The sequence below is a fragment of the Oncorhynchus mykiss genome, chromosome 4 (genome assembly GCF_057628025.1).
Source record: "Oncorhynchus mykiss isolate SJ-2025 chromosome 4, ASM5762802v1, whole genome shotgun sequence".
NCBI classification, from domain to species: Eukaryota; Metazoa; Chordata; class Actinopteri; order Salmoniformes; family Salmonidae; genus Oncorhynchus; species Oncorhynchus mykiss.
The window spans coordinates 61,982,270-62,004,699 of NC_143025.1; the positions used below are offsets into that span (position 1 = coordinate 61,982,270).

At 42.4% G+C, this 22,430-nt stretch overlaps 1 protein-coding gene across 1 annotated transcript in view; it reads right to left on the minus strand.

The window, feature by feature from the left end:
• Positions 1-22,430, minus strand: part of rngtt (RNA guanylyltransferase and 5'-phosphatase) — a 146,838-nt gene that overhangs the window by 6,392 nt on the left and 118,016 nt on the right. The window contains exon 14 of the mRNA XM_021600224.3: positions 5,869-5,969. Within this exon, the coding sequence (XP_021455899.1) occupies positions 5,869-5,969 (101 nt within the window). The remainder of the gene's footprint in view (positions 1-5,868; positions 5,970-22,430) is intronic.

Below are 22,430 nucleotides of genomic sequence, written 5' to 3' on the forward strand. Positions count from 1 at the left end.
TTTGGAATGTAGCCTTTTTCTCAGAGCATCTGGAGGTTCAACATGTAGGGTACTGAGTGCAAACACACGACGGTGACGATGCCACATCTGGGGGGCAATTATAGCTATGCCCAAAACCCACAGGCATCAAACTGAGCACCTTCTACCTGGAATGTTATAACGGTTTTACATCCTCTCCATATTTCATGGATATATGATATATGATCTCTACGTCAGCTATTTTAATTATGATTTCTGATCACCAGCTGTGAGCGCTCAGCAGTTAATCAACCGTAATGTGGCTTTATCAAGGGTTTGTGTGTGTGTGAGGCCCCAAACAAGTGGTTTGCTGGCCCCCCTGTTCCTGGAGCCATGTGCTTTTCGGGTCTCATCCCAGGGAGCACACCCCACAGCTGGCCTTAATGAAACACTCATCCCCTCCACTGAACCCCCCCCCCCCCAGCCCGGCTGCCCATGGTTATTTCGGGATAGCTGCAGTTGATACGCACACAAACCCTCCCCCCACCAGACCTAAACACGGTCTCTGACGATACGGTCACTGGCTTCCTGCTCCTGGTTGTCCCGACAGCATCACTTAACCAGTGAGACGCACCGGCGGAAAAGAGGGGGCTAGCGGAACTGATGTTCAAACCACAGTGGGTGGATTTAATCTCACCTACCATGTTGGGTCATCCTGTTGGAGACCACCTATTGGGTATACATGGATTTGGGTGAGCAGAACACACATTAAGGGGAAGGGGAGGGGCATGCCCCTCCCCACTCCCTTTTCCTTTGTAATGACGGTGGTGAAGAGAGGGCAGGCAGGAAGCAGCCGTCAACACTGCCATTGAACCCTCCAGCCTTCCATAAACTGATGGAAACAACTGGAGAGCAACCCTGAGAGTTCACAACATAACCTTTCACGCCACACCCGCCCGCCAAAGGTCTCTCGCACGCTTCTTTACCCAACCTCTGTCCGACGTCCAACTTTCCTAAAATAGCATACTTTGCTCTCCTAAACTGCATGGCTGTGTATTCACCAAGCCCTCGTCACTGACAAAAAAGTAAACCATGACAAAATGTACAATCCTATTGACATGGTGCTCCGAAAATAACCGAATGTATCACAGTCATTAAGGCTGATACTGTGAAATGACAGTCTGCCTGTGGCCTCTGTCATTTCAATTTCTGGATCTTTACGTGAGACGCTAAGTTGACGTTCCGCTGCAATCTGAATAGGTTACTCCGTGTTACTTAGTGTTTCACGTTTGACGATTGCTCAATTGAGGTACAAACGACCTAAAAATCCACCGAGTAAAGGTGATAACGTGCATTTATAGCCTACCTTACCCAAATTGAATCAAACACATTTGGGAACAGGACTTACGTTTGAATCGCCAAATCACAGAGAGCCACAGGCAACGATACAGCTCCAGTGTATTGAAACGGCCTGCGTCCAACAAGCTTCAAATGGACTGGGGCTGAGCTGCCGGCAAGGGCTGTGGGCCACAAGTGCATTTCAGATAACTTGTTTGATATGCACAACAGTCATTTCACAGAGAGAATACAGTCCCAAAGGAACATGTATTGCCCTGACAGATCTCCTTCTAGATGCTGAAGGATGGAACAAGATGGATCTCTGGCAGCATCCCAAATGCTACCGTATTTCCCCTACATAGTGGACTACTTTTGACCAGGGCATAAAAGTAGTGCACTAGATAGGGAAAAGGGTGCCATTTAAGACTCAGCCTCCGTCTCTTGCCACTGCAGCTGGCTGGGAGGGGGGTACTTAAACTAAAGCCTCTAACCCCTGCCTGCCTGCTGTAAGCTGCTTTCCTGCAGGGCCATCAAGCCTACTCTCCCTGGAGTCCTGTTCAGCAGCTGATAAAAGTGGACACAGATTACTCACCTTTTGCTTACCGAGGTGGAACATTTGGTATGCATATACTGTACTGAGGTGGGAAGTTTTGAGCTAAGCTTTTTCCAAGGACAACAGACTTGTTAATAGAGAGCAATAGTAACAGCGTTTTTTTGTAGGCACTAACCCCGCCATGCCTCATTGGCCAAAGCCTATGGGGGAAGTTGAGATTTTTAGGGTTTTTGGAAAAATGCTGAAAATAAGGTCTGTGGTAAACACAGGCTTAGTTTCTATGTTTTGTTCTATGAGATAATCTTCATGGGCTAATGTTAGCTAATTGGGCTCCCGAGTGGCGCAGCGGTCTAAGACACTGCATCTCAGCGCTAGAGGCGTCACTACAGACCCTGTAGGCTAAGCCCTTTAACTAACCCCAGACCTTATTTTTGGTATTTATCCAAAACCCGATTCTTTCCCCATGAATATTCCCCTAGGAATGGCTGAACGAACCAGAGGTAACTCATTTCCAGTTTTAAGGACTACAAGCTGGCGAGTTCTATTGCAAGTGTGTGGCTGTAACTCCGCCCAGACCTGTCAGTTGGTGTAACAACACCAGTGTCCCATATGACAGAGGCCAGGCAGAGTCAGAACAGGCCCAGACATGGCTGGCCCCCGTGGAGCATGTCCACTCCGCCTCAGCTTTGGTAATTCATATTCACACAGTGTTTTTAATGGAATGTTATTCTGGTTTGCATTCTCTCCCTACATCTCTCCCTACATGTATTAGTTGCGACTTCTGATATTCAGCTGTGAGCATTCAGCAGGTAATCCACTGTAATGGGGTGCAGTATCAAATACGTCTGGCTTGCACCCTGTGGAGTGGCCCTGTCCAGTCCACCTGGGCTGCCGTGATTCATATCCACATATCACTTTAACAGGGGCTGCACTGCAGTCAGGTCTCACCCCGATTGGTTGAATTTACAATGACGCATGCAGAAAAAGTTTTATTGGCCCAATTAGAGGTAACCTCTTCAGAGAGAAACCGAACTCGATTAATCCATAAATCAAGTTGCCATGTCAGAAACCAAAGCACTACTTCTTCCATGCCCCACATGGTAAAACTCCTTTAATTACTTGCTGTCTCTTTCGCTAACTGTCTTCTTCTCTCTCTCACACTCCCTCTTCTTCCTGCTCCCTCTCTCTATCCTCCTTTCCTCCCTCCACCAAAACATCCTTTTCTCTCGGCTTCTCCTCCTGTTTTTCAGTTGAGGTGATGAAAGTCGTGAGACTGTGAGCTGCTTCTTCTCTGTAGCACAGAGAGCAGAGACACGCTGAGGGATGGAGTGGGCAGACAAACAAGCACTTGTTCCTGCTCTGTCTGCTCTAACTGAGACAAAGACATACTTAATGACCTGCACCACTAGTGGGCTCTGAGGAGAAGCAGAGGAGCGCTACTCTGCCAGCTAACAGCACTATCAGAACTACACTGAACAAAAATATAAAACGCAACATGTACAGTGTTAGTCCCATGTTTCATGAGCTGAAATAAAATCATTGGTGTGCCAGAGTTCGTTGTAACGGTCTTAGCTCCTGACAAATACAGTCATGTGAAAAAGTAAGTACACAAAAAAGTAAACTTGGATCATGTTAAGTAATTACAATAAACAAAAACGCAATATACTTTTGCAGAAAAAGTTAGTACACCCCTAGCTTTACCATCACATAAAATCGCAAAAATTAGAATCAGGTACACCAAAACAGGTGCAAATTATTATAAAATCATTAGAGAGTAACTTGCGAGGTTCTAGCCTTCCATAAAGATTAGAAACTTGGTCTGGTTTGGTCATGCCAACATACTATCCCAGATTATTGATGCCCATGCGTCTAAGAGGGGTTACAAATCCATTTCCAAGCTATTAAAATAACATAATTCCACTGTTCGACGGATCATCTACAAATGGAGGAAATTCCAGACCACTGGCAATATACCTAGGGCAGGTCGTTCCACCAAATTTAGCCCAAAAGCTCACCGAAAGATGCTCATAGAAGTAACATCAAGGGATCTACAGGCCTCTCTTGCCACAGTCAATGTCAGAGTGCATGAGTCAACTGTCAGAAAGAGACACAAAAGTGGCCTACCTGGGAGGGCAGGAAGGAATAAGCCTCTGCTTTCAAAAAATTATATCAAGACACGACCCAGACAACACCTGGGTAAAGACCAAAACTACTGGAACAATGTTCTCTGGACAGATGAGTCAAAGGTCGAGTTGTTTGGCCGCAATGCCAGACGCCATGTTTGGCAAAAACAAAAAACTGCCTTTGAACAGAAGAACCTCACACCAACCGTAAAGCATGGAGGCGGTGACATCATGGTTTGGGGCTGCTTTGCTGCCTGAGGGCCTGGCCAACTTGCCATCATTGAGTCAACCATGAATTCCATATTGTACCAGAGAATTCTCGAGGAGAATGTGAGGCCATCTGTCAAAAGAGCTGAAGCTGAACCAAACATGGATCTTGCAACAGGACAACGATCCAAAACACAAAAGCCAAGCTACAAGAGAATGGCTCAAAAAAATAATCCTATCGTAATGCTGTGGGGTGGGGGAGGGGAATTGAAGCGGGCCGTGCATGCAAGAAAGCCCTCACGGTTCTAGCAGTACCTGACACAGTTCTAGCAGTACTGTAAAGAAGAGTAGACAGAAATTCCACCCAGTTGATGTAAGAGACTGATCAACAGTGATAAGAAATGGCTACATTAAGTTATTTCAGCCAAACGGGGCAACACCAGCTATTGAAGCTAGGGGGGGGGGGGTACTTCATTTATCCGCACAATGGAATTGCTTTTCTGTTGATTTTTGATTTAATAAATGATTGCAAAGTATAATCTTTCAGTGCAATATGTTAAATTAGGTTACCTTTATCTGTCAATAGTGTTGAAGTGAAGATTACATTACATATCCATCTGTCCAAATATGTAGAAAGAAACAGACTGTATGCCCCACTCGCGACAGTGTTTGAGCCCCGTCTCGGACACTTTCCCGTCTATCCCCCTCTGTGTTCATCTCCCTCTCTGATTTTCCTACCATACTGTGGAAAATAAATAAATAAGGTGGTTGGAATTCTGGTCTCCTTAAAAAAACAAAAACAAAGAACTGAATGGCTGTGCGCACTGCAGTGAGTCTTACTTAGAGTGCCAACTAAGAAACCTCATCTCACAGACGAGCATAGCAGTACCTGGGAAGGTGCTGAGGGAATGAGGTAGCAAGCAGGCATTTTCTCAAATATACTCCCAACATGATTTATTTAGCATGTTTGATGTATTAGCTGTGGACCTATAGGAAACATTGTACAGCCCAGTAAAGTACAGTACAGCACAGCAGTGCCTAGGGTAGGTAGTAGGTACAGAGGAACTGAGAATAATGGGTCAATTTAATCAAAGGTATTTTCTGGAAAAAACTCCCACCATTTCAGGAGCAGGCTGGCAAGATGAGATGAGAATCTGTTGGTGATAAATATGGCGTTCTAACCTAATACAGGTGGAGAAAGTAAAAGAGAGCTAGATGGAAATTGCCTATCAGTAGGAAAACATCCGATTCATTTGTGGACTTTCATATGTACAATGAAAGGAATGGAAGTCTGCAGTTCAGGCAATGGCAAAGCCTTGCTGACTTCTATTCCGTCTTCATTATCGGAAGTGGCAACAAAATACCAATGTGTCTTGGACAGATATTGCCGTTGAATTCAATAAGGGCCCGTGGCAGAACATAATGTCAGTAGTTGTGGGCGATTCAAGGTGTAGCTCATACAGGAAAAAAAAACATCTTATATAATAAGAATGATACAAACAAAAACAGAAATGTCTAAAAGTGACAAAACATGGTTCCAAGCGATTAGCTGACACTCACTCACTACTACTATAGTACGTGGTTGGGTTTGATGTCTCAAACTACACGCATGTGTCTAAGATGTTTTTTGTTGTTCTTGCAGTGGAATCATCACGCAGCCAGAGCGTTTCCCTAGCAACAGTGACTCACCCTTCTCCTCCGACTTTGGTGATCTTGAGGCGGAAGTCTACAGAGTTGAGGCTGGGCGGCTTCCACTTGAGGATGTCATCACATCGCCCAGCTTTGTATTTCTGCAGACACAAAGAGAGAGACCGATATTAGACCCGATTGGCATTCATTGTCATACAAACGGAAAAGCTTACTACAGCGCACACATTTCACGCATAATACACATAGGACCACAGCAGGAAACAAACAACAGTAGAGACAGTCAGATTTAATAGTACACCCCCGCCCTACACCCGCACAAAGGAGGAAGCTACATGTCAGATCATTCATTCCAAACACACAGCACACTGGCATGCACTCAGAACATCACCTGTATTTAGCTTTTATTTGTTGTCTGTGTTCTATGTTTTGGATTGCTTTTATTACTGAACAAAAATGTAAACGCAACAATCTCAAAGATTTTACTGAGTTACAGTTCATAGAAGAAGAAAAAAAAAATTGGTCAATTGAAATAAATGAATTAGGCCCTTATCTATGGATTTCACATGACTGGGCAGAAATACTCCTCAGTAGCACTGTGTGACAAAACTCCAGTGGGCTTTTATTGCCCCCAGCACAAGGTGCACCTGTGTAATGACCAGGCTGTGTGGAAAAACGGGGTGCAACTCAATAGTAGGAATAATATTTTGTACACTCAGTGCTGGGGCACGCTCAAACATTAGCAAGCTTTTTTCATCCTAATGTCACCTTGGGGATTAATAAAGTACAATCTCATCTCAATGATTTCTTGATCCATGAACAAATTACTAAAAAGGCCGAATAACATGAGGTACAGTATGTACCTTCACACTCTTAAGAGAAATTGACTGAAAATCCAAGTATTTTACACGGCTCCCTTCAGAAAATCACCACGTTTTTCAAAAGGCAGCCAATATGTCTGAAGGTAAGCTCCATTCGTAATCGATTTGGAGAGCTGAAAATTACATATTGTTCAGGGAATGGCTCAAAACCTTGAACATCGACTTTGTTCCACTTCCAATTTTGGGTAAAAATCCTGTCTTAAAAATGAGTAGTAAGGTAGTCAGGTTATACATAATGGATAATAATTAAGCTTCCATGGCAGGTCTAAAATAGGATGCTCATATTGTAGTTAAAAAAGAGAAAGCTTGTCAAGAGCAATTTATAGATAGATATTGAAAGGGCGGGAGTAGCCTACATGAATTCATAACTAATCAGAAATTAATTTCTGGAGAATCCAATTAAAAGCTGCAAATGGAAGTACAAATTCAACGTTGCTTTTAGGTCTTACGGCGAGGTCTACAACTAGTAGACATATATTCTGTTCTGATGATTAGGCTACATGTTGTCATAGAAATTAGCATGACATAGATTTATATACATACGGTACATGGGATTGATTTCATCTAACTCATATGCAACTAGTGTAAAGAGTGTGAATGTGGTATCTAGGATGTAAAGCCATACAGTGTGACGGGGCAGGAAAAGATGTGTCAATGGTGTAAGTGTCAGATTGCCCGGTAACAGAACTATGCCTCCACGGATTTCCTCAAAGAAGGCATCACATGGGCATCATAGTGCCACCATCTCCATTTCCACCCACTCTCACTATTCCAGAGAGAACGTGGAAAGGAAAGCATTTCCTGGAAGAATGTACAGTAGAGAATTCCAAGAAACCAACCCCCATGACTTGGGGAAAGGATGGCGCAAGGATTTCAACAAGAATTTAAAAGGAGAAGTATAGGAATATATAGACAGAAACCAAAACAAATCCCATTTCGCCATAATAAATAAACGTTTCCTCAATAAAGTAGCTATCAGCAAGGTCAAAGCTGGTAAGGGAAAAAAAAATCAAGCGCGAGTATTACGGGGGTGAGGAGGTAGGGGTGACATGGGAGAACTTGGGAAGGTAGAACCTCAGGCAGGCTGCAGCGTTCTGGATACATTGTAGAGGTTTGATGGCACAAGCTGAGTTCCTCAGTATTAAACTAGAGTAGAGTATTTACTATAGCCTACATCATAAATAAAACAATACATAATAATAATAATAATAATAATAATAATAATAATGTCACTCAGTTGGTAAAGAAGGTTGCTAATAACGTCAGGGTGCTGGGTTCGATTCCCTTGACCACCCAATACATTGCATTTGGAAAGTATTCAGACCCCTTGACTTTTTCCACATTTTGTTACGTTACAGCCTTATTCTAAAATTGTTAAATAAAAAAAATATCCTCAATCTGAATCAGGTTTTAGGAAATTTTGCAAAGACAAGATTAAATTAAGTATAGGCTGATGGGTGAAAATATGATCACTTGAGAGAACAGCTCTGCAGCCTGAGGCAAGGGACAGAGCACAAGCTTTCTTTGCGACTTTCTGAAATCGCCAATAGCCTATAGTCGCAGCCCATATATGTTTTTATTTCTAAAGACATTCTAAGGTTTGTATCACTCACAAGTCAAATTGACAAATACCTCTAAATCTAGCGTATAGGACCTGTTTCAAATGATGCCGTCAACATAGACATTCATATGCGCACCGTAATTGGAAGAAATATCCTTTCTATTTTATTCAGCTAAATTCAATTCTATTCTTCTTACGAAGAAATCATATAATATAAAATAATGCCATGGGACTCACAGGCACATTTTGTCAGCTAATTGAACAAGCCTACAGCATATGGCATGGAGCATAGCCAGATAACATACAGTAGGCCAACTCATATTCTGTTCTTCTGAAATACATTTTCTTCATATGATATTGTTTCTTTAGACCTGACAGAAAAAATGATTTATTGTGATGGTGTATATAAAATGTATTCATTATACCTTAATGTAATGTTCCAAAGGCGCGCATCAGCAGCTTGTATGCCGTTTGTATGCAGAGTCCTGCAGATGCTAAACGTGTTTATGTTAATTAACAGTCAATTACCGTGAGACCGGCAGACTTTTGCACGTCAATAACCGGCGGACAAAATTTAATGACCGCCAGAGACCTAGTCCTGGCTCTATATAGTACTGTGTGTTTCCTAGCCCTCTGTCCTGGACTTATGGACTGTGAAGAGACCCCTGGTGACATGTCCTTTGGGATATGTATCGGTGTCTGAACTGTGTGTTAGCTGTTTGAATAGTGAACTGCTTGGTGCTTTCAACACGTCTCGCAAAGACAAGTAGTGATGCAGTCAATCTTTCCTCAAGCTCTTGATATTAGCCCTCAGGATACATTTAAGGGCTAGCTGTGATGCTCTGTTTAAGGCCAACTGCAATTTGCTTATGTCCTACTTTGCAGCACTTCACCATATAACTGGGCAGTAGTCCAGGTGTGATAAAACTTGGGCCTGTAGGACTTGTTTGGTTGTTTGTGATGTCCAGAAGCAGAGCAGTGCTTTATCACAGATAGACCTCTCCCAATCTCAGTAACCATTGCATCAATATGTTTTGACCATTTCAGTTTACAATCTAGGGTAACACCAAGCAGTTCACTCTCCCCAACTTGCTCAATTGCCCCATTATTCAATACAATATTTATTTTAGGGCTAAGCACAGTTTTTAGTTTTTTATATATTTAGGACTCTCATTACAGTATAGGTTCATGGGTAAAATGGATATTACAACCTGTGTGTTGTGATAATTGCATTATTTGCTCTATAAACTGTTAATTAATGTGCCTTACGACCGTCATATATACAGCCCTAAAGGCCGAGACAATAAGAGGACACAGCGAGGCAGAGTAAATTCAACCACACCTTTGTTTTACCACAAAACCGGATAGCAACTTCTGTTCGGTGAAGGCCACAAAGCATACTGCATTTAACAGACAGTTGTTACATGATCTACAGCATGGTCAAGTTAATGTTTTTGACATTTTCAGACCACTAAACAACTATTGACTTAGAACCACAGAGAGCTACAAAGAGTTAAAAAGTCAAAGAAAACAGGAGCTTCCTCCACTATTCCAGCACTGTTTCAACTTCAACATTCCTATTTGAAGTAGATATTGTGTGTTTGCATTGATATGTAGGCTACGTGTGCCTTTAAAACAAAAAAAGGTATGTAGTTCTGCCCTTGAGCTGTTCTTGTCTATTGATGTTCTGTATTATGTCATGTTTCATGTTTTGTGTGGGACCCCAGGAAGAGGAGCTGCTGCTTTTGCAACAGCTAATGGGGATCCTAATAAAATATAAAATACCAACATCAAATTACCTGTGCTTATGCTAATACGGTGACAACTAAGACACCAAAAACAATTCAGTCCAATCAACATAAGCTAAATATGATGTGGCTTACCATGGTTTTGATTTCGGTGTGCGTATGCAAGTAGAAAAACATGTCGACTCACCCTACTTGTAGGGAAACGCCAATGCCATCCTCCTCTCTTTCATGTTGATGAAACGGTCTATCACTCTGTCATATAGTACACACTTATTTTTTGTTGTCCTAGGCTACCTGGCTAAAATGTTTCCTCGCTAGCCTAACTTCCATTTATGGGCAACGTTAGCCTTCTACATCTAGCTACATATTGAACTTCCATTCTCTCAGGCCAGGGGCACAACAATGTATGAATTAATGGTTGGATCAGAATCGCAGTAATACATCATTGGCCAGTAGCAGTGGTGACCCGTCATTCAGGGCAGGTGGGGCAGAGTTCCCAGTTGTCTTGAAAGCACAATAAATCCAGAGAACACAAGACTTTGATGACAAAGTTTGATGACAAAATTTGCCCATGAAGGACCTTTGTGCCACCTTTGTGTTCAAGTGAGCACAGCACAACAAGGTGAGTCCAAAAATGTAATGTATGCTCCTGCATAAATTATGTAATATGTCAGGGAGATATGTACACTGTAGCTAAGAAAGTAATACTACAGTAAGTATGTTGTGTAGTAAGCTGTTAGTGCCTAACCCTAATAATTTGGTCTATTTTCACCTCTGCATTTCGCCAACTGTTCTGACTTCATGGTGCACATGTAGCCTATAACCTGTTTTTGAGAAATGCAATAATTGAATATTGTAAGAGCTTTTATTGTCTGCTTATACGCCCCTTTTATTTATCCTACGATTCTGACTTGGTGTACAAGGAGAACACAATAAGAACGGCCCATGTTCTGAATTCTGTCGCTGTACATTTCAAAAGTGCTGAACAAATAATTATATTGACCATGTCCGTCCTAGCTCGCTCAAAATTACGGATGGCCTCTTATCCGCTTGTCGTCCCCTCATCATGCCATACTTTGTACATCTCAATTGTCAGTAGAAACCACATTTGTTGAAGCAAGTCAGCCAAATCAGCTATGTTTTTTTAAAAGGCAGTAAATGAGGCTGAATTAACTGTCACTGCCAGACAAGGCTCCGCTGACAGACAGGAGTAGCAGTGGTATAGTGCAATTAATGTATTGTTTAGAGTTGTGTTGTGTCTTTGCTGACATACATCCCACATTTCTTTTGTTTTTGCCCCACCAAGATGTACACCACTTGCCAGCATGGAGAATTAAGTAAAACCACAAGTCCAAATCCCTATCTCAATCCATGGCTAATTTTGGAAAGTGCCAATTGTATATCTAGCTAGCCAGCCACCGGAGGACAACACCACAACAAGATGCAACAATTCAAGTTGTCAATGACGTATGCACTCAATGCGATTTAACAGGAGTGACACGAAACAAACAATTTTTTGTTGTGCACCAAGACCATTCACAGTTGAGCTCGCTCAGATTAGCACATTTGTTATAATTTTTTAAATAAAAAAAAAATATATTTAAATCAATGTTCGCTGGTTTCCCTTGCATCCAATGCTATGGGCTGCAACAATGCCATATTCTTTCTAAATCAGGTAATTGCCAACTTGTAGAGAGACAGAGGGGCGCTGATTCGTTCGCTCGGATGCTTTCTACTGTGAGACACATTCAGCCTTTTTATAATTGAAGGAAAATTATGAAACAGAGACGAAAGAACAAAAAAATTTAATGTTGGTAAAAAAATGTTGGTAAGCCTGGCTTCAGGCCTTTATGGTAGAGTGGCCAGGCGGAAGCTACTCCTCAGTAAAAGGCACATGACAGCCCACTTGGAGATTGCCAAAAGGCACCTAAAGACTCTCAGACCATGAGAAACAAGATTCTCTGGTCTGATGAAACCAAGATTGAACTCTTTGGACTGAATGTCAAGCGTCACGTCTGGAGGAAACCTGGCACCATCACTACGGTGAAGCATGGGTGGCAGCATCATGCTGTGGGGATGTTTTTCAGCAGCAGTGACTGAGAGACTAGTCAGGATCGAGGGAAAGATGAAAGGAGCAAAGTACAGCGAGATCCTTGATGAAAACCTGCTCCAGAGCGCTCAGGACCTCAGACTGGGGGCGAAGGTTCACCGTCCAACAAGACAACAACCATAAGCACACAGCCAAGACAGCGTAGGATTGGCTTCGGGATAAGTCTCTGAATGTCAAGTGGCCCAGCCAGGTTCCGGACTTGAATCCAATCGAACAACTCTGGAGATAACTGAAAATAGCTGTGCAGCGACACTCCCCATCCAACCCGACAGAACTTGAGAGGATGAGGATCTGCAGAGAAGAATGGGAGAAACTACCCAAATACAGGTGTACCAAGCTTGTAGCGTCATACTCAAGGCTGTAATCGCTGCCAAAGATGCTTCAACAAAGTACTAAGTAAAGGGTCTGAATACTTATGTAAATGTAATAAGTCTATTTTTATGCATTTTTTAAAACTGTTTTTGCTTAGTCATTATGGGGTATTGTGTGAAGGTTGATGAGGGATTTTTTTTTTAATAATGCTGTAACGTAACAAAATGTGGAAAAAGTCAAGGGGTCTGAATACTTTCCGAATGCACTGTATAACGTTAAGCCATCAGCGTATAAGCATGCTGAAATTCTGCGATTTCAAACTATTTTTAAGAAAAATCCAAAATGTTAATTTATGGTCGGTAGCAGGCTGATCAGTCGGCTGTTTGAATCAGTAAAGGGTGCTGTGCTATTCTTGGGCAGCGGAATTACTTTTCCTTCCCAACAGGCCTGATCTCACACACTTTCCCGTCGGCTTAGATTGAACAGATGGCAAATAGGAGTGGCAATATAGTCCTCTACCATCCTTAGTCATTTTCCATCCAAGTTGTCAGTACCAGACACTCATTTTTTTTCACCTCTTCCACACTCACTTCACAGAAATCAAAATTACTATGCTTGTCTATCATTATTTGGTCAGACGCATGGATATGAATGTTCAGAGCTTGTTGTTGGAATGAAATACGTAAGTTTGCTAATCTTGCCAAAGAAAAAGTCAGTCAAGTAGTGGTCAATATCAGAGGGTTTTGTGATAAATGAACCATCTGATTCAATGAAGGATATATATGAATTGCCTTTTTGCCCAAAATTTCATTTAAGGTACTCACAAGCATTTTACTATCATCCATGATATAATTAATTAATTCATAGTACAGTTTCTTTATTTTTGTTTAGTCACGATTTCTCAATTTACAGTAGGTTTGCCAATCGGCTGTGCAGACAGATTTATTTGCAAATCCATTTGCCTCGTCCCTCTCAACCATACAGTTTTTAAATTTCTCATCGAGACGCAGGGTTTAGTAGTTTTAAAAGTCAGTGTTTTAATAGGCGCCTGCTAATCAGTAACTGAATGCGCAAATTCAGAATTGTGTCAACTGGCTGCTCATCATTACACACAAACAGATCAGCAAATATTCTTCACAACTTCAACATAGGAATAACAACAAAAAAAAACTTGTAGAAGCTTGAACTTTGTTGGAACTAAAACGACAATTGATCTATGTTATCCAGCTCACACACTCCAATGCCAAGCCCCCAACAACACGTGTGCTGAGCTATTCAGGCATTACCTTAATTAAATAAGCTTATTGATAGAGGAGCTCAGTGAGGCAAACTTTTTTGTAACTTTCGGTTCACTTAAGTGAAAGCCTGTCTCATTCAGTCCAAAGAGAATTAAAATAGAGCAGAGAACAGTGTGTCCTTCTCTTTTTCCTGTGTCCCTGATCTAGCGCTGCACGTAGGCGGAGGCCTTCCCCAAACCAGCGCTTTCCTTCACAATGGCCATTCAGCAGAGGCTGCCAGAGAGTATGAAAAACAGGGCACCGCGCTCTTAAAGGACTTCCACCCCACCAACATATGTTCTTCTGAACATTCTTCAATAAAAGGCAGTTATGTGGTACAGTGGATAAACAGGATTAAGGTACAAACTCAAAACAAGTCTCAGCAAAGTGAATTATTCGGTCTGAAAACTCTGTACTGTGGTCAGTGGAGAAAAACGAGAACCGATCACTAGTATAAAAGGCTCTGCAATTCTGTTGGAGGGCACATAGTTTACCAAACTGAACAAAAAAAGGGAAATACACACACAAAAGTATATGGACACCCCTTCAAATTTGTGGATTTGGCTTTTCAGCCACACCCGTTGTCAGGTGTACAAAATTGAGCACACAGCCATGCAATCTCCATAGACAAATATTGGCAGTAGAATGGCCTTACCGAAGAGCTCAATAACTTTTGTGTGGCACCGACATAGGATGCCACCTTTCCAACAAGTCAGTTCATCAAATTTCTGCCCTGCTAGAGCTGCCAGGGTCAACTGTGCTGTTACTGTGAAGTGGAAATGTCTAGGAGCAACAACGGCTCAGCTGCGAAATGGTGGTCCACACAAGCTCACAGAACGGGACTGACGAGAGCTGAAGCTCGTAAAAATCATCTGTCCTCGGTGAAACACTCACTACCGAGATCCAAACTGCCTCTGGAAGCAACGCCAGCACGGGTTTCCATGGTCGAGCAGCCACACACGCCTAAGATCACCATGCGCAATGCCAAGTGTGGGCTGGAGAGGTGTAAAGCTCACCGCTATTGGACTTTGGAAACAAGTTGTGGAAACGTGTTCTTTGGAGTGATGAATCACGCTTCACTGGCAGATGCCAGGAGAATGCTACCTGCCCCCAATGCATAGTGCCAACTGTAAAGGTTGGTGGAGGAGGAATAATGGTCTGGGTCTATTTTTAATGGTTTGGGTTAGGCCTCTTAGTTCCAGTGAAGGGAAATCTTAATGCTATAGCATGCAAGGACATTCTAGACTATTCTGTACTTCCAACTTTGTGGCAACAGTTTGAGCCTTGACCTCAACTCCATCAAACACCTTTGGTATGAATTGGATTGCCGACAGCGAGTCAGGCTTAATTGCCCAACATCAATGTCCGACTTCACTAATGCTCATGGCTGAATGGAAGCAAGTCCCTGCAGCAAATGTTCCAACATCTAGTGAAAAGCCTTCCCAGAAAAGTGGAGGCTATAATAGCAGCAAAGGGGGACCAAATCCATATTCATGCCCATGGTTTTGGAATGAGATGTTTGACGAGCAAGAAAACTTGAGTCAAATTTTAACAATGTGTATTTGTCCCCAGACGTTTAGCACTTTTGTTGTTTTGTTAACCCCCTTTTCTCCCCAATTTCATGGTATCCAATTGGTAGTTACAGTCTTGTCTCATCGCTGCAATCGAGGACAGACTTTAGCACTTTAACACTATGCAGCTGCAACTCTACAAAAACATTTGCCTACATCAATACGAATGAAGTGGCAACAGCTAGGCTGTAAGGTTCTGTATGACTGCAGCTCAAGTCACAACCACATGCATAATACATACGTAACAAATATAGCTCTAAAATGCTCTGGAGAGATGTAGCAAGGCTATATTACAGCAATGCAGAATTACAACCATATCTAAGCTTAGGGAAGGGTTCCCCATACATACATATATATATTGTTTGTCTAATTTTCATTATTGGACATAAGACTGTAAAAAAAAACAGGAACTCAGCTCCAAGTTATTTAAATATTTTGAAATCTGTCCCCAAATATTCCTAGGCATAATAGAAAGACGTGATCATTATTATTTGTGTACAATAACTAATAAGTGATTGGATTTATATGGCGCTTTTCTACCAACTGAGGTACTCAAAGCACTTTACATAGTAGGAGGAATCACACCTCATCCACCATCAATGTGTAGCACCCACCTCAGTGATGCATGGCGACTATTTTTTGTGCCAGAATGCTCACCACACATCAGCTATCAGGTGGAGAGGTGAAGAGTGATATTCCAATTAGGAATGAGGGGGGTGGAGAGGTGAAGAGTGATATTCCAATTAGGAATGAGGGGGGTGATTAGGTGGCCATGATGGAATGTGTCCAGGTTGGGAATTGAATCACGGCACCCCAGTGGTGTAGTGGAGGGTATATGCAGGTATACCCACTTATTTTTCAGTGGGAATTGCGTGAACTCACTTCTTTGATACGCATCAAAGTAGTGTAGGGGAGGTATATGCTGTATCAATTAATAGGGCTGATAGAACAGATTGGAATGTTTAGCTTAAAATGTTGATAAACTATTATTTATTCACATTTTAGGCGCAACAATGTACACATGGCAGTAGGCCTATGCGTGAATGTTCAAAAATGCAATTTGTGGGAAAACACTGTTCTAAAATGCGCACCGCACATGCAAGAGGTTTCATGGACAGAGATGGAAATATCCATTAGGAAGAGGGGGAATTTGAAGATGCAACAACTATCATGGGTTGTTAATATGATTAGGATAATGCCTTTGGCTGCTAGACAATGAAAGAACGTGGAAAGAAAACCAATATGAGGAAGTCGTTATAAAAATAACTGCCTCCATGTTTCTATGGTGGGATTTTGGCTATAGGCTACTTTGAAGCAAGGTAAGACATGCCTCATAATATGAAGTAAAACGTCACAGGATTGAAACAATTAAGGAACGGGAATGATATAGCGATGCGATAGGCCTAACCATCTTCTGCTAGATGGTAGCCCAGATGGCCCATGCCTACCTGTCAGAATGATATCATGATGATTATATGCATCACTCCTGTGGCCATTTCTTTTGCAAACTCCATTTCATGCACTATAGGTATTACCAAAATGGGGTGGGGGTACGCACAATGGCGTCAGGGGTATGCCAAATTAAACCGTGATTCACTTGTCTTTTCTTTTTTTTTTTTTATTACATTTGGGTGAGTTTCTTTTCCTCGCCCGAGTAGCCTCGTTCCACTGCCAAAATAAAATTAAGCCATCTAGTGTTCAGCGAAATAACAACACAATGTCAAATACAGGTAGCCTAGTCAAATAACTAATATCCAATCACATTAACCATTACTCACTAGCGGGAAACCTTCAGTCTTGCGCAAACATTTAGAAACAAAACATGACAATTTGAAAAATAAGCCACTGGAGTTTTTTGAGATTGCATCATCTGTGGATCTGTTGGGGTGGTGTGCGAATTGGTGTGGGTTTAGGGTTTCCGGCATGATGGTGTTGATGTGAGCCATGACCAGCCTTTCAAAGCACTTCATAGCACTTCCCGTGCTATGGGGCGGTAATCATTTAGGCAGGTTACCTTCGCTTTCTTGGGCACAGGGACTATGGTGGTCTGTTTGAAACATGTAAGTATTACAGACTGTCAGGGAGAGGTTGAAAATGTCAGTGAAGTCACTTGCCAGTTGGTCCGCACATACATTGAGTACACTTCCTCGTAATCTGTCTGGCCCCGCAGCTTTGTGAATGTTGACCTGTTTAAAGTTCTTGTTCACATTGGCTACGGAGAGCGTGATTACACAGTCGTCCGGAACAGCTGGTGCTCTCATGCATGCTTCAGTGTTGCTTGCCTCGAAGCTAGCATAAAAGGCATTTATCTTGTCTGGTAGGCTCACGTCACTGGGCAGCCCGGATTAGTGTCCCGCTCTTAGTAAGATGCAGCTTTAGCCTTTAGCTCAGTGCAGTTGCTGCCTGTAATCCATGGCTTCTGGTTGGGAAATGTACATTATTGTGGGGACGACTTTGTCGATGCACTTATTGATGAAGCCGGTGACTGAGGTGGTATACTTCTCAATGCCATTGGATGAATCCCGGAACATATTTCAGTCTGTGCTAGCAAAACAGTCCTGTAGCGTAGCATCCGCGTCATCTGACGACTTCCTTATTGAGCGAGTTACTGGTACTTCCTGCTTTAGTTTTCGCCTGTAAGCAGAAATTCTGGTCAGATTTGCCAAATGGAGGGCGAGGGAGAGGCTTTGTGTGCATCTCTGTGTGTGGAGTAAAGGTGGTAAAGGAGTTGTTTTCCTCTGGTTGCACATGACATGCTAGTAGAAATTAGGAAAAATTGATTTAAGTTTGCCTGCATTAAAGGCTCCGGCCACTAGGAGCGCCGCTTCTGGACAAGCATTTTCTTGTTTGCTTATGGCCTTATACAGGTAGTTGAGAGCGGTCTTAGTGCCAGCATCAGTTTGTGGTGGTAAATAGATGGCTACAAATAATATAGATGAGAACTCTCTTGGTAGATAGTGTGGTCTAGTGTGACCTCAGACGAGCAATACCGCGAGACTTCTTTAATATTAGACATCGCGCACCAGCAGTGATTGACAAATAGACACACACCCTCCCCCCCCGACCCCTTGGCTTACCAGAAGTAGCTGCTCAGCACTGCCGATGCACGGAGAAGACAGCCAGCTCTATATGATCTGTGTTGTTGTTCAGCCACGTCTCGGTGAAACTTTTTTTAATGTCCTGTTGGTAGGATAGTCTTAATAGTAGATTAAGTTCGTTTTCCAGTTTGTTTTCCAATGATTGCACGTTGGCCAATAATACAGAGGGAAGTGGTAGTTTACCTACTCGTTGGTGAATTATTACTGGGCCCCCAGCCCAACTCCCCCTTTTCCTCCATCTTTTCTTCACGCTGACGACGGTGAAGAAAAAGCAGTATATATCCTTCGAGTCGGACTAATTAAAAGAACAAATCTTTGTCCAGTTCGAGGTGAGTAATCGCTGTTCTGATGTCCAGAAGCACTTTTCTGTCATAAGAGACGGTAGCAGCAACATTATATACAAAATGAGTTACAAACAATGTGACAAAAACGAACAAAACAGCACAGTTGGTTAGGAGCCAGTAAAACGACAGCCATCGCCATTATCACTAGTCTGAGTGCCAGTCAGTTTGCGCAATCACGCCAACTCCTTCTGTCACTAATTGTCATGCCAAACATGATTAAGGACAACAGATATTGGACATACTTGAGTGGTGTCCTGTAGACACAAATGATAACAGCAGGAACAGAAGGAACACAGATATGCCTAATAAGAAGCTATATTTACCTCACACACATTGGATGTGTAAAGGATTTAGATGAATACAGGTAATTATGCTGTCCTCAATAAAAACCACGGCGACTAATTTACCCCTCGAGACTCTAGACTCCTGGGTGACCTTCGAGTTGATTCTCTGAAGGAAAAGTACTTTTAAAATATTTTATTACTGTTGTTTCGCAGGAGTGTCTACATTATGAAAGTACAAAACAGACACTCGATGTGAACACAAAGCACTCCATCTAGCAATTCCATTTATATATGTGATGGATCACACATTGCATATAAACAGCCAACTGTCACTGCCGATGAAATCAGTGGGTTTACCATAGTAGGACAGACAACATGAGGGTGCTGCCCAGTGGAAAGGCACTGAAGGCTGAGTATACTCCGGCCTGTTTCTGTCCGGTTCTCCATGCCATCTGGACCTACTGTGGAGGAGTAGCACCAGTAATTCCCACTATACTGCGGTTAGCCTGCTGGGATGTAAAGATCACCTCTCCACACTGCCAATATGACGGAACAGTCAGGGGTATCATCAGAGGACTCTGGTGACGTGTCACTCTGGAATGAGGTATTCCTGGTGCCCATAGAGTACACACGGTGCCCAGTGCCGTTTGAGACACCAACAAAGCAAAGATACAGAGCTGTATTCTGCTATTACAATATAATCCATCATCTGACACAAGTGCAGAAATGGCAAGGCTGAATTGTGAATGATATTATATAGCGTACATTTCAAATATAGCATAAGTCAAATGACGATCTATTGCTTAGAGATCACTCCCTTCCCATCACAGTAATATTCACAGAGAGTTCTCTTCTTTGAATAACAGCTTTTTGTTTGCTCCACGGCAGGCTCTTTGTTAGTGTTGCTGAGGAATAAAGACAAAGGAGGGAGCCCTCCACTAAATCCCCTCCCAGGAGAGGAGCCGCCTCTGTCAGTGCTCAGATATGCACGCAAGCACGCACGCATAACCTAAGTGCAGCATAAATCATGCGACAAACACCCTGCAGAGACGTGTCCACAGCCACCGCCCAAAGATACCGACGTATACATTTATAAGCCCAGAGTCGAAAGGTAACATGAAAACATTCCATCTAAATTGATGATATCAATTATCTCAGGGACAATTTTCCCAAAATGAGCAGAATGAGTGTATTAGGAGGAAGTGATGTTTAAAGGGATGCACTGGCTCATTTATAAAACCAAATTCATCTGTTATCCACTGAGTGAAAGATTAGCTATAATCATATCCAAGTAACAATATTTCATTATAAATCACTCCAATCTACCACAGCCCTCCCACATTGGGACCAGACAGTCCGCACCATGATATATTTGCGTCATTGTATTTTCTTCTCCATTGGAAATTAAGTACTATTTAAGATGAACACAGTTCATGGGGGGGGGGGGGGTCTTATGGGTTTTCGTATACTCTGTACAAAGATCATTTGCTATTTAGCCATCTGTGACAATGACACTGTTCTGTTATTATTAATGCCCCCCACACAAAGAAACATTTCCCAAGAACACTGTGTTGGGCAAGATAACCAAAGAGCAGTGAGTAAGAACCACTGCTGTGATTATATTACTGCCTGGACATCTAGCAGTCAGATCCAAGCACCGACTGGCATTAATACTCTGTTCATCTCCAAAATGAGTGCATCCCAAATGGCACCCTATTCCCTATGTAGTGCACTACTTTTGACCAGAGCAATATGGAATAGGATGCTATTTGGGACACACACCCAGTCTACCCCCAGTTCACGTTCAAACTAGGAGAATATACAGTGTGACTAACAGAAAAGGGAAAATAAGCATTACATTCTTCAGAAAGAAGAGATTTCTACACTGCATAAATCCTGAGCCTATATTTCCTCAGTCTTTTCCATTCCGTCTTCTTGCAGAATCCAAAAAGCCATAGAGAGCCCGGAGGTATGAACCCCCCATGGCGCTGAAGATCAAAATAAATATTTTGTCTGTGATTGCTAGGCTATTCCACCGTGCCACCATGGCAGGTCTATGTTTATTGTGATTAGTATCGCTGTTTCGGTGCCAGGAGAGAGGTGTGTGTGTGAGGGGCTCTGTTCTACTGGGCATAGGTAACACTACCTGACATTTGTTTGTTTGGAGGGGTATGGCTCAGTTGGTTGAGCATGGCGCTTGCAACGCCAGGATTGTGGGTTCGATTCCTGGGGCCACCCAAATAGACACAAACATATGCGCGCGCATGACTAATTTGATTTTGTAAAAATGTCTGCTAATGGCATATTATTAAGCTTATCGTTCTGATGGATGTCTCTTAATTGGCTAACACAGTCAGAGGTTGTATCCCTCTACTCTGAGTAAATAACACCGTGGTAATAATTACTACTCTTCCCTGCCTTCTGCTCGCTTTAGTTCAAGCTAATGAAAAAAAACTCCCACACCTGGGGGTTAAGCTTCTAAAAGTACATTTGTTGTTCTTAAAGGGATAGTGTGTGAGATTCTGGCAAATAAACTGATCTCCAACTTCTGCACGAATAGACATACAAATGGTATCCACGAGTTCATCGAACTCTGGGTAAGTAGAAAAAGGGCTTTATTGTTAGAGTCTCGCGCTATCCATTTAAGGTTCTACACACTGTTGGCTTGAAGCAAATTAAAGCAATTAAACAAAAACAAGTACTTTGCAGTGTCCTTTTCAGTGGAAGCACAGACTGTTGTTGCAGTAGCACCTCCAGAGAACAGCAGGTTTGACAGGCTGCTTGTCATGCACAAGAGGAGAATGTGCTTTCACATGGACCACCACATTTTTTGTATGTGTAAAAGAATAAAGGTGATTCTAACCAAGACATCACACCAGCTAGCACCAAGATATCACACAAAACAAAACACACATCTTTCCGACAGTACATCAACGTTACGACCTTAATCACTCAGTAACCTTACTCCAAATGGTTGGCAGTACATCAGATAAATTGTGAACAGACCATCTGCTTATGTCAATCTACACCTCAAGAAGCTAAGTTATGAGAGAGAAAAGTCTAAATAAGAAAATACCCATCTCTGATATGGCATACTGTATAATCAGTAATGAGGTCAGGCATGATTGTGCTTCTTGGAAAGCCCCATCCCACAATCATTACAAAACATGATTTAATTTATATCCGAGACAGACAGGGACTGGTCTAAGAATAGAAAGGACACAAATCATAATCCCTGATTAACACAAGGCATCGGACACGTCCCAAGTAGCACCCTATTCTCTATAGTGCACCACGTTTGAAGGAACATGGTGCCATTTGGGACACACACTTGGTGTCAGTCAGTGGTGCTGTGTAGGGGCTGTTGATTTTCTTCTGGTCAGTAGCCCCAGTGTGACAGATAGATATGTGGTCCAGT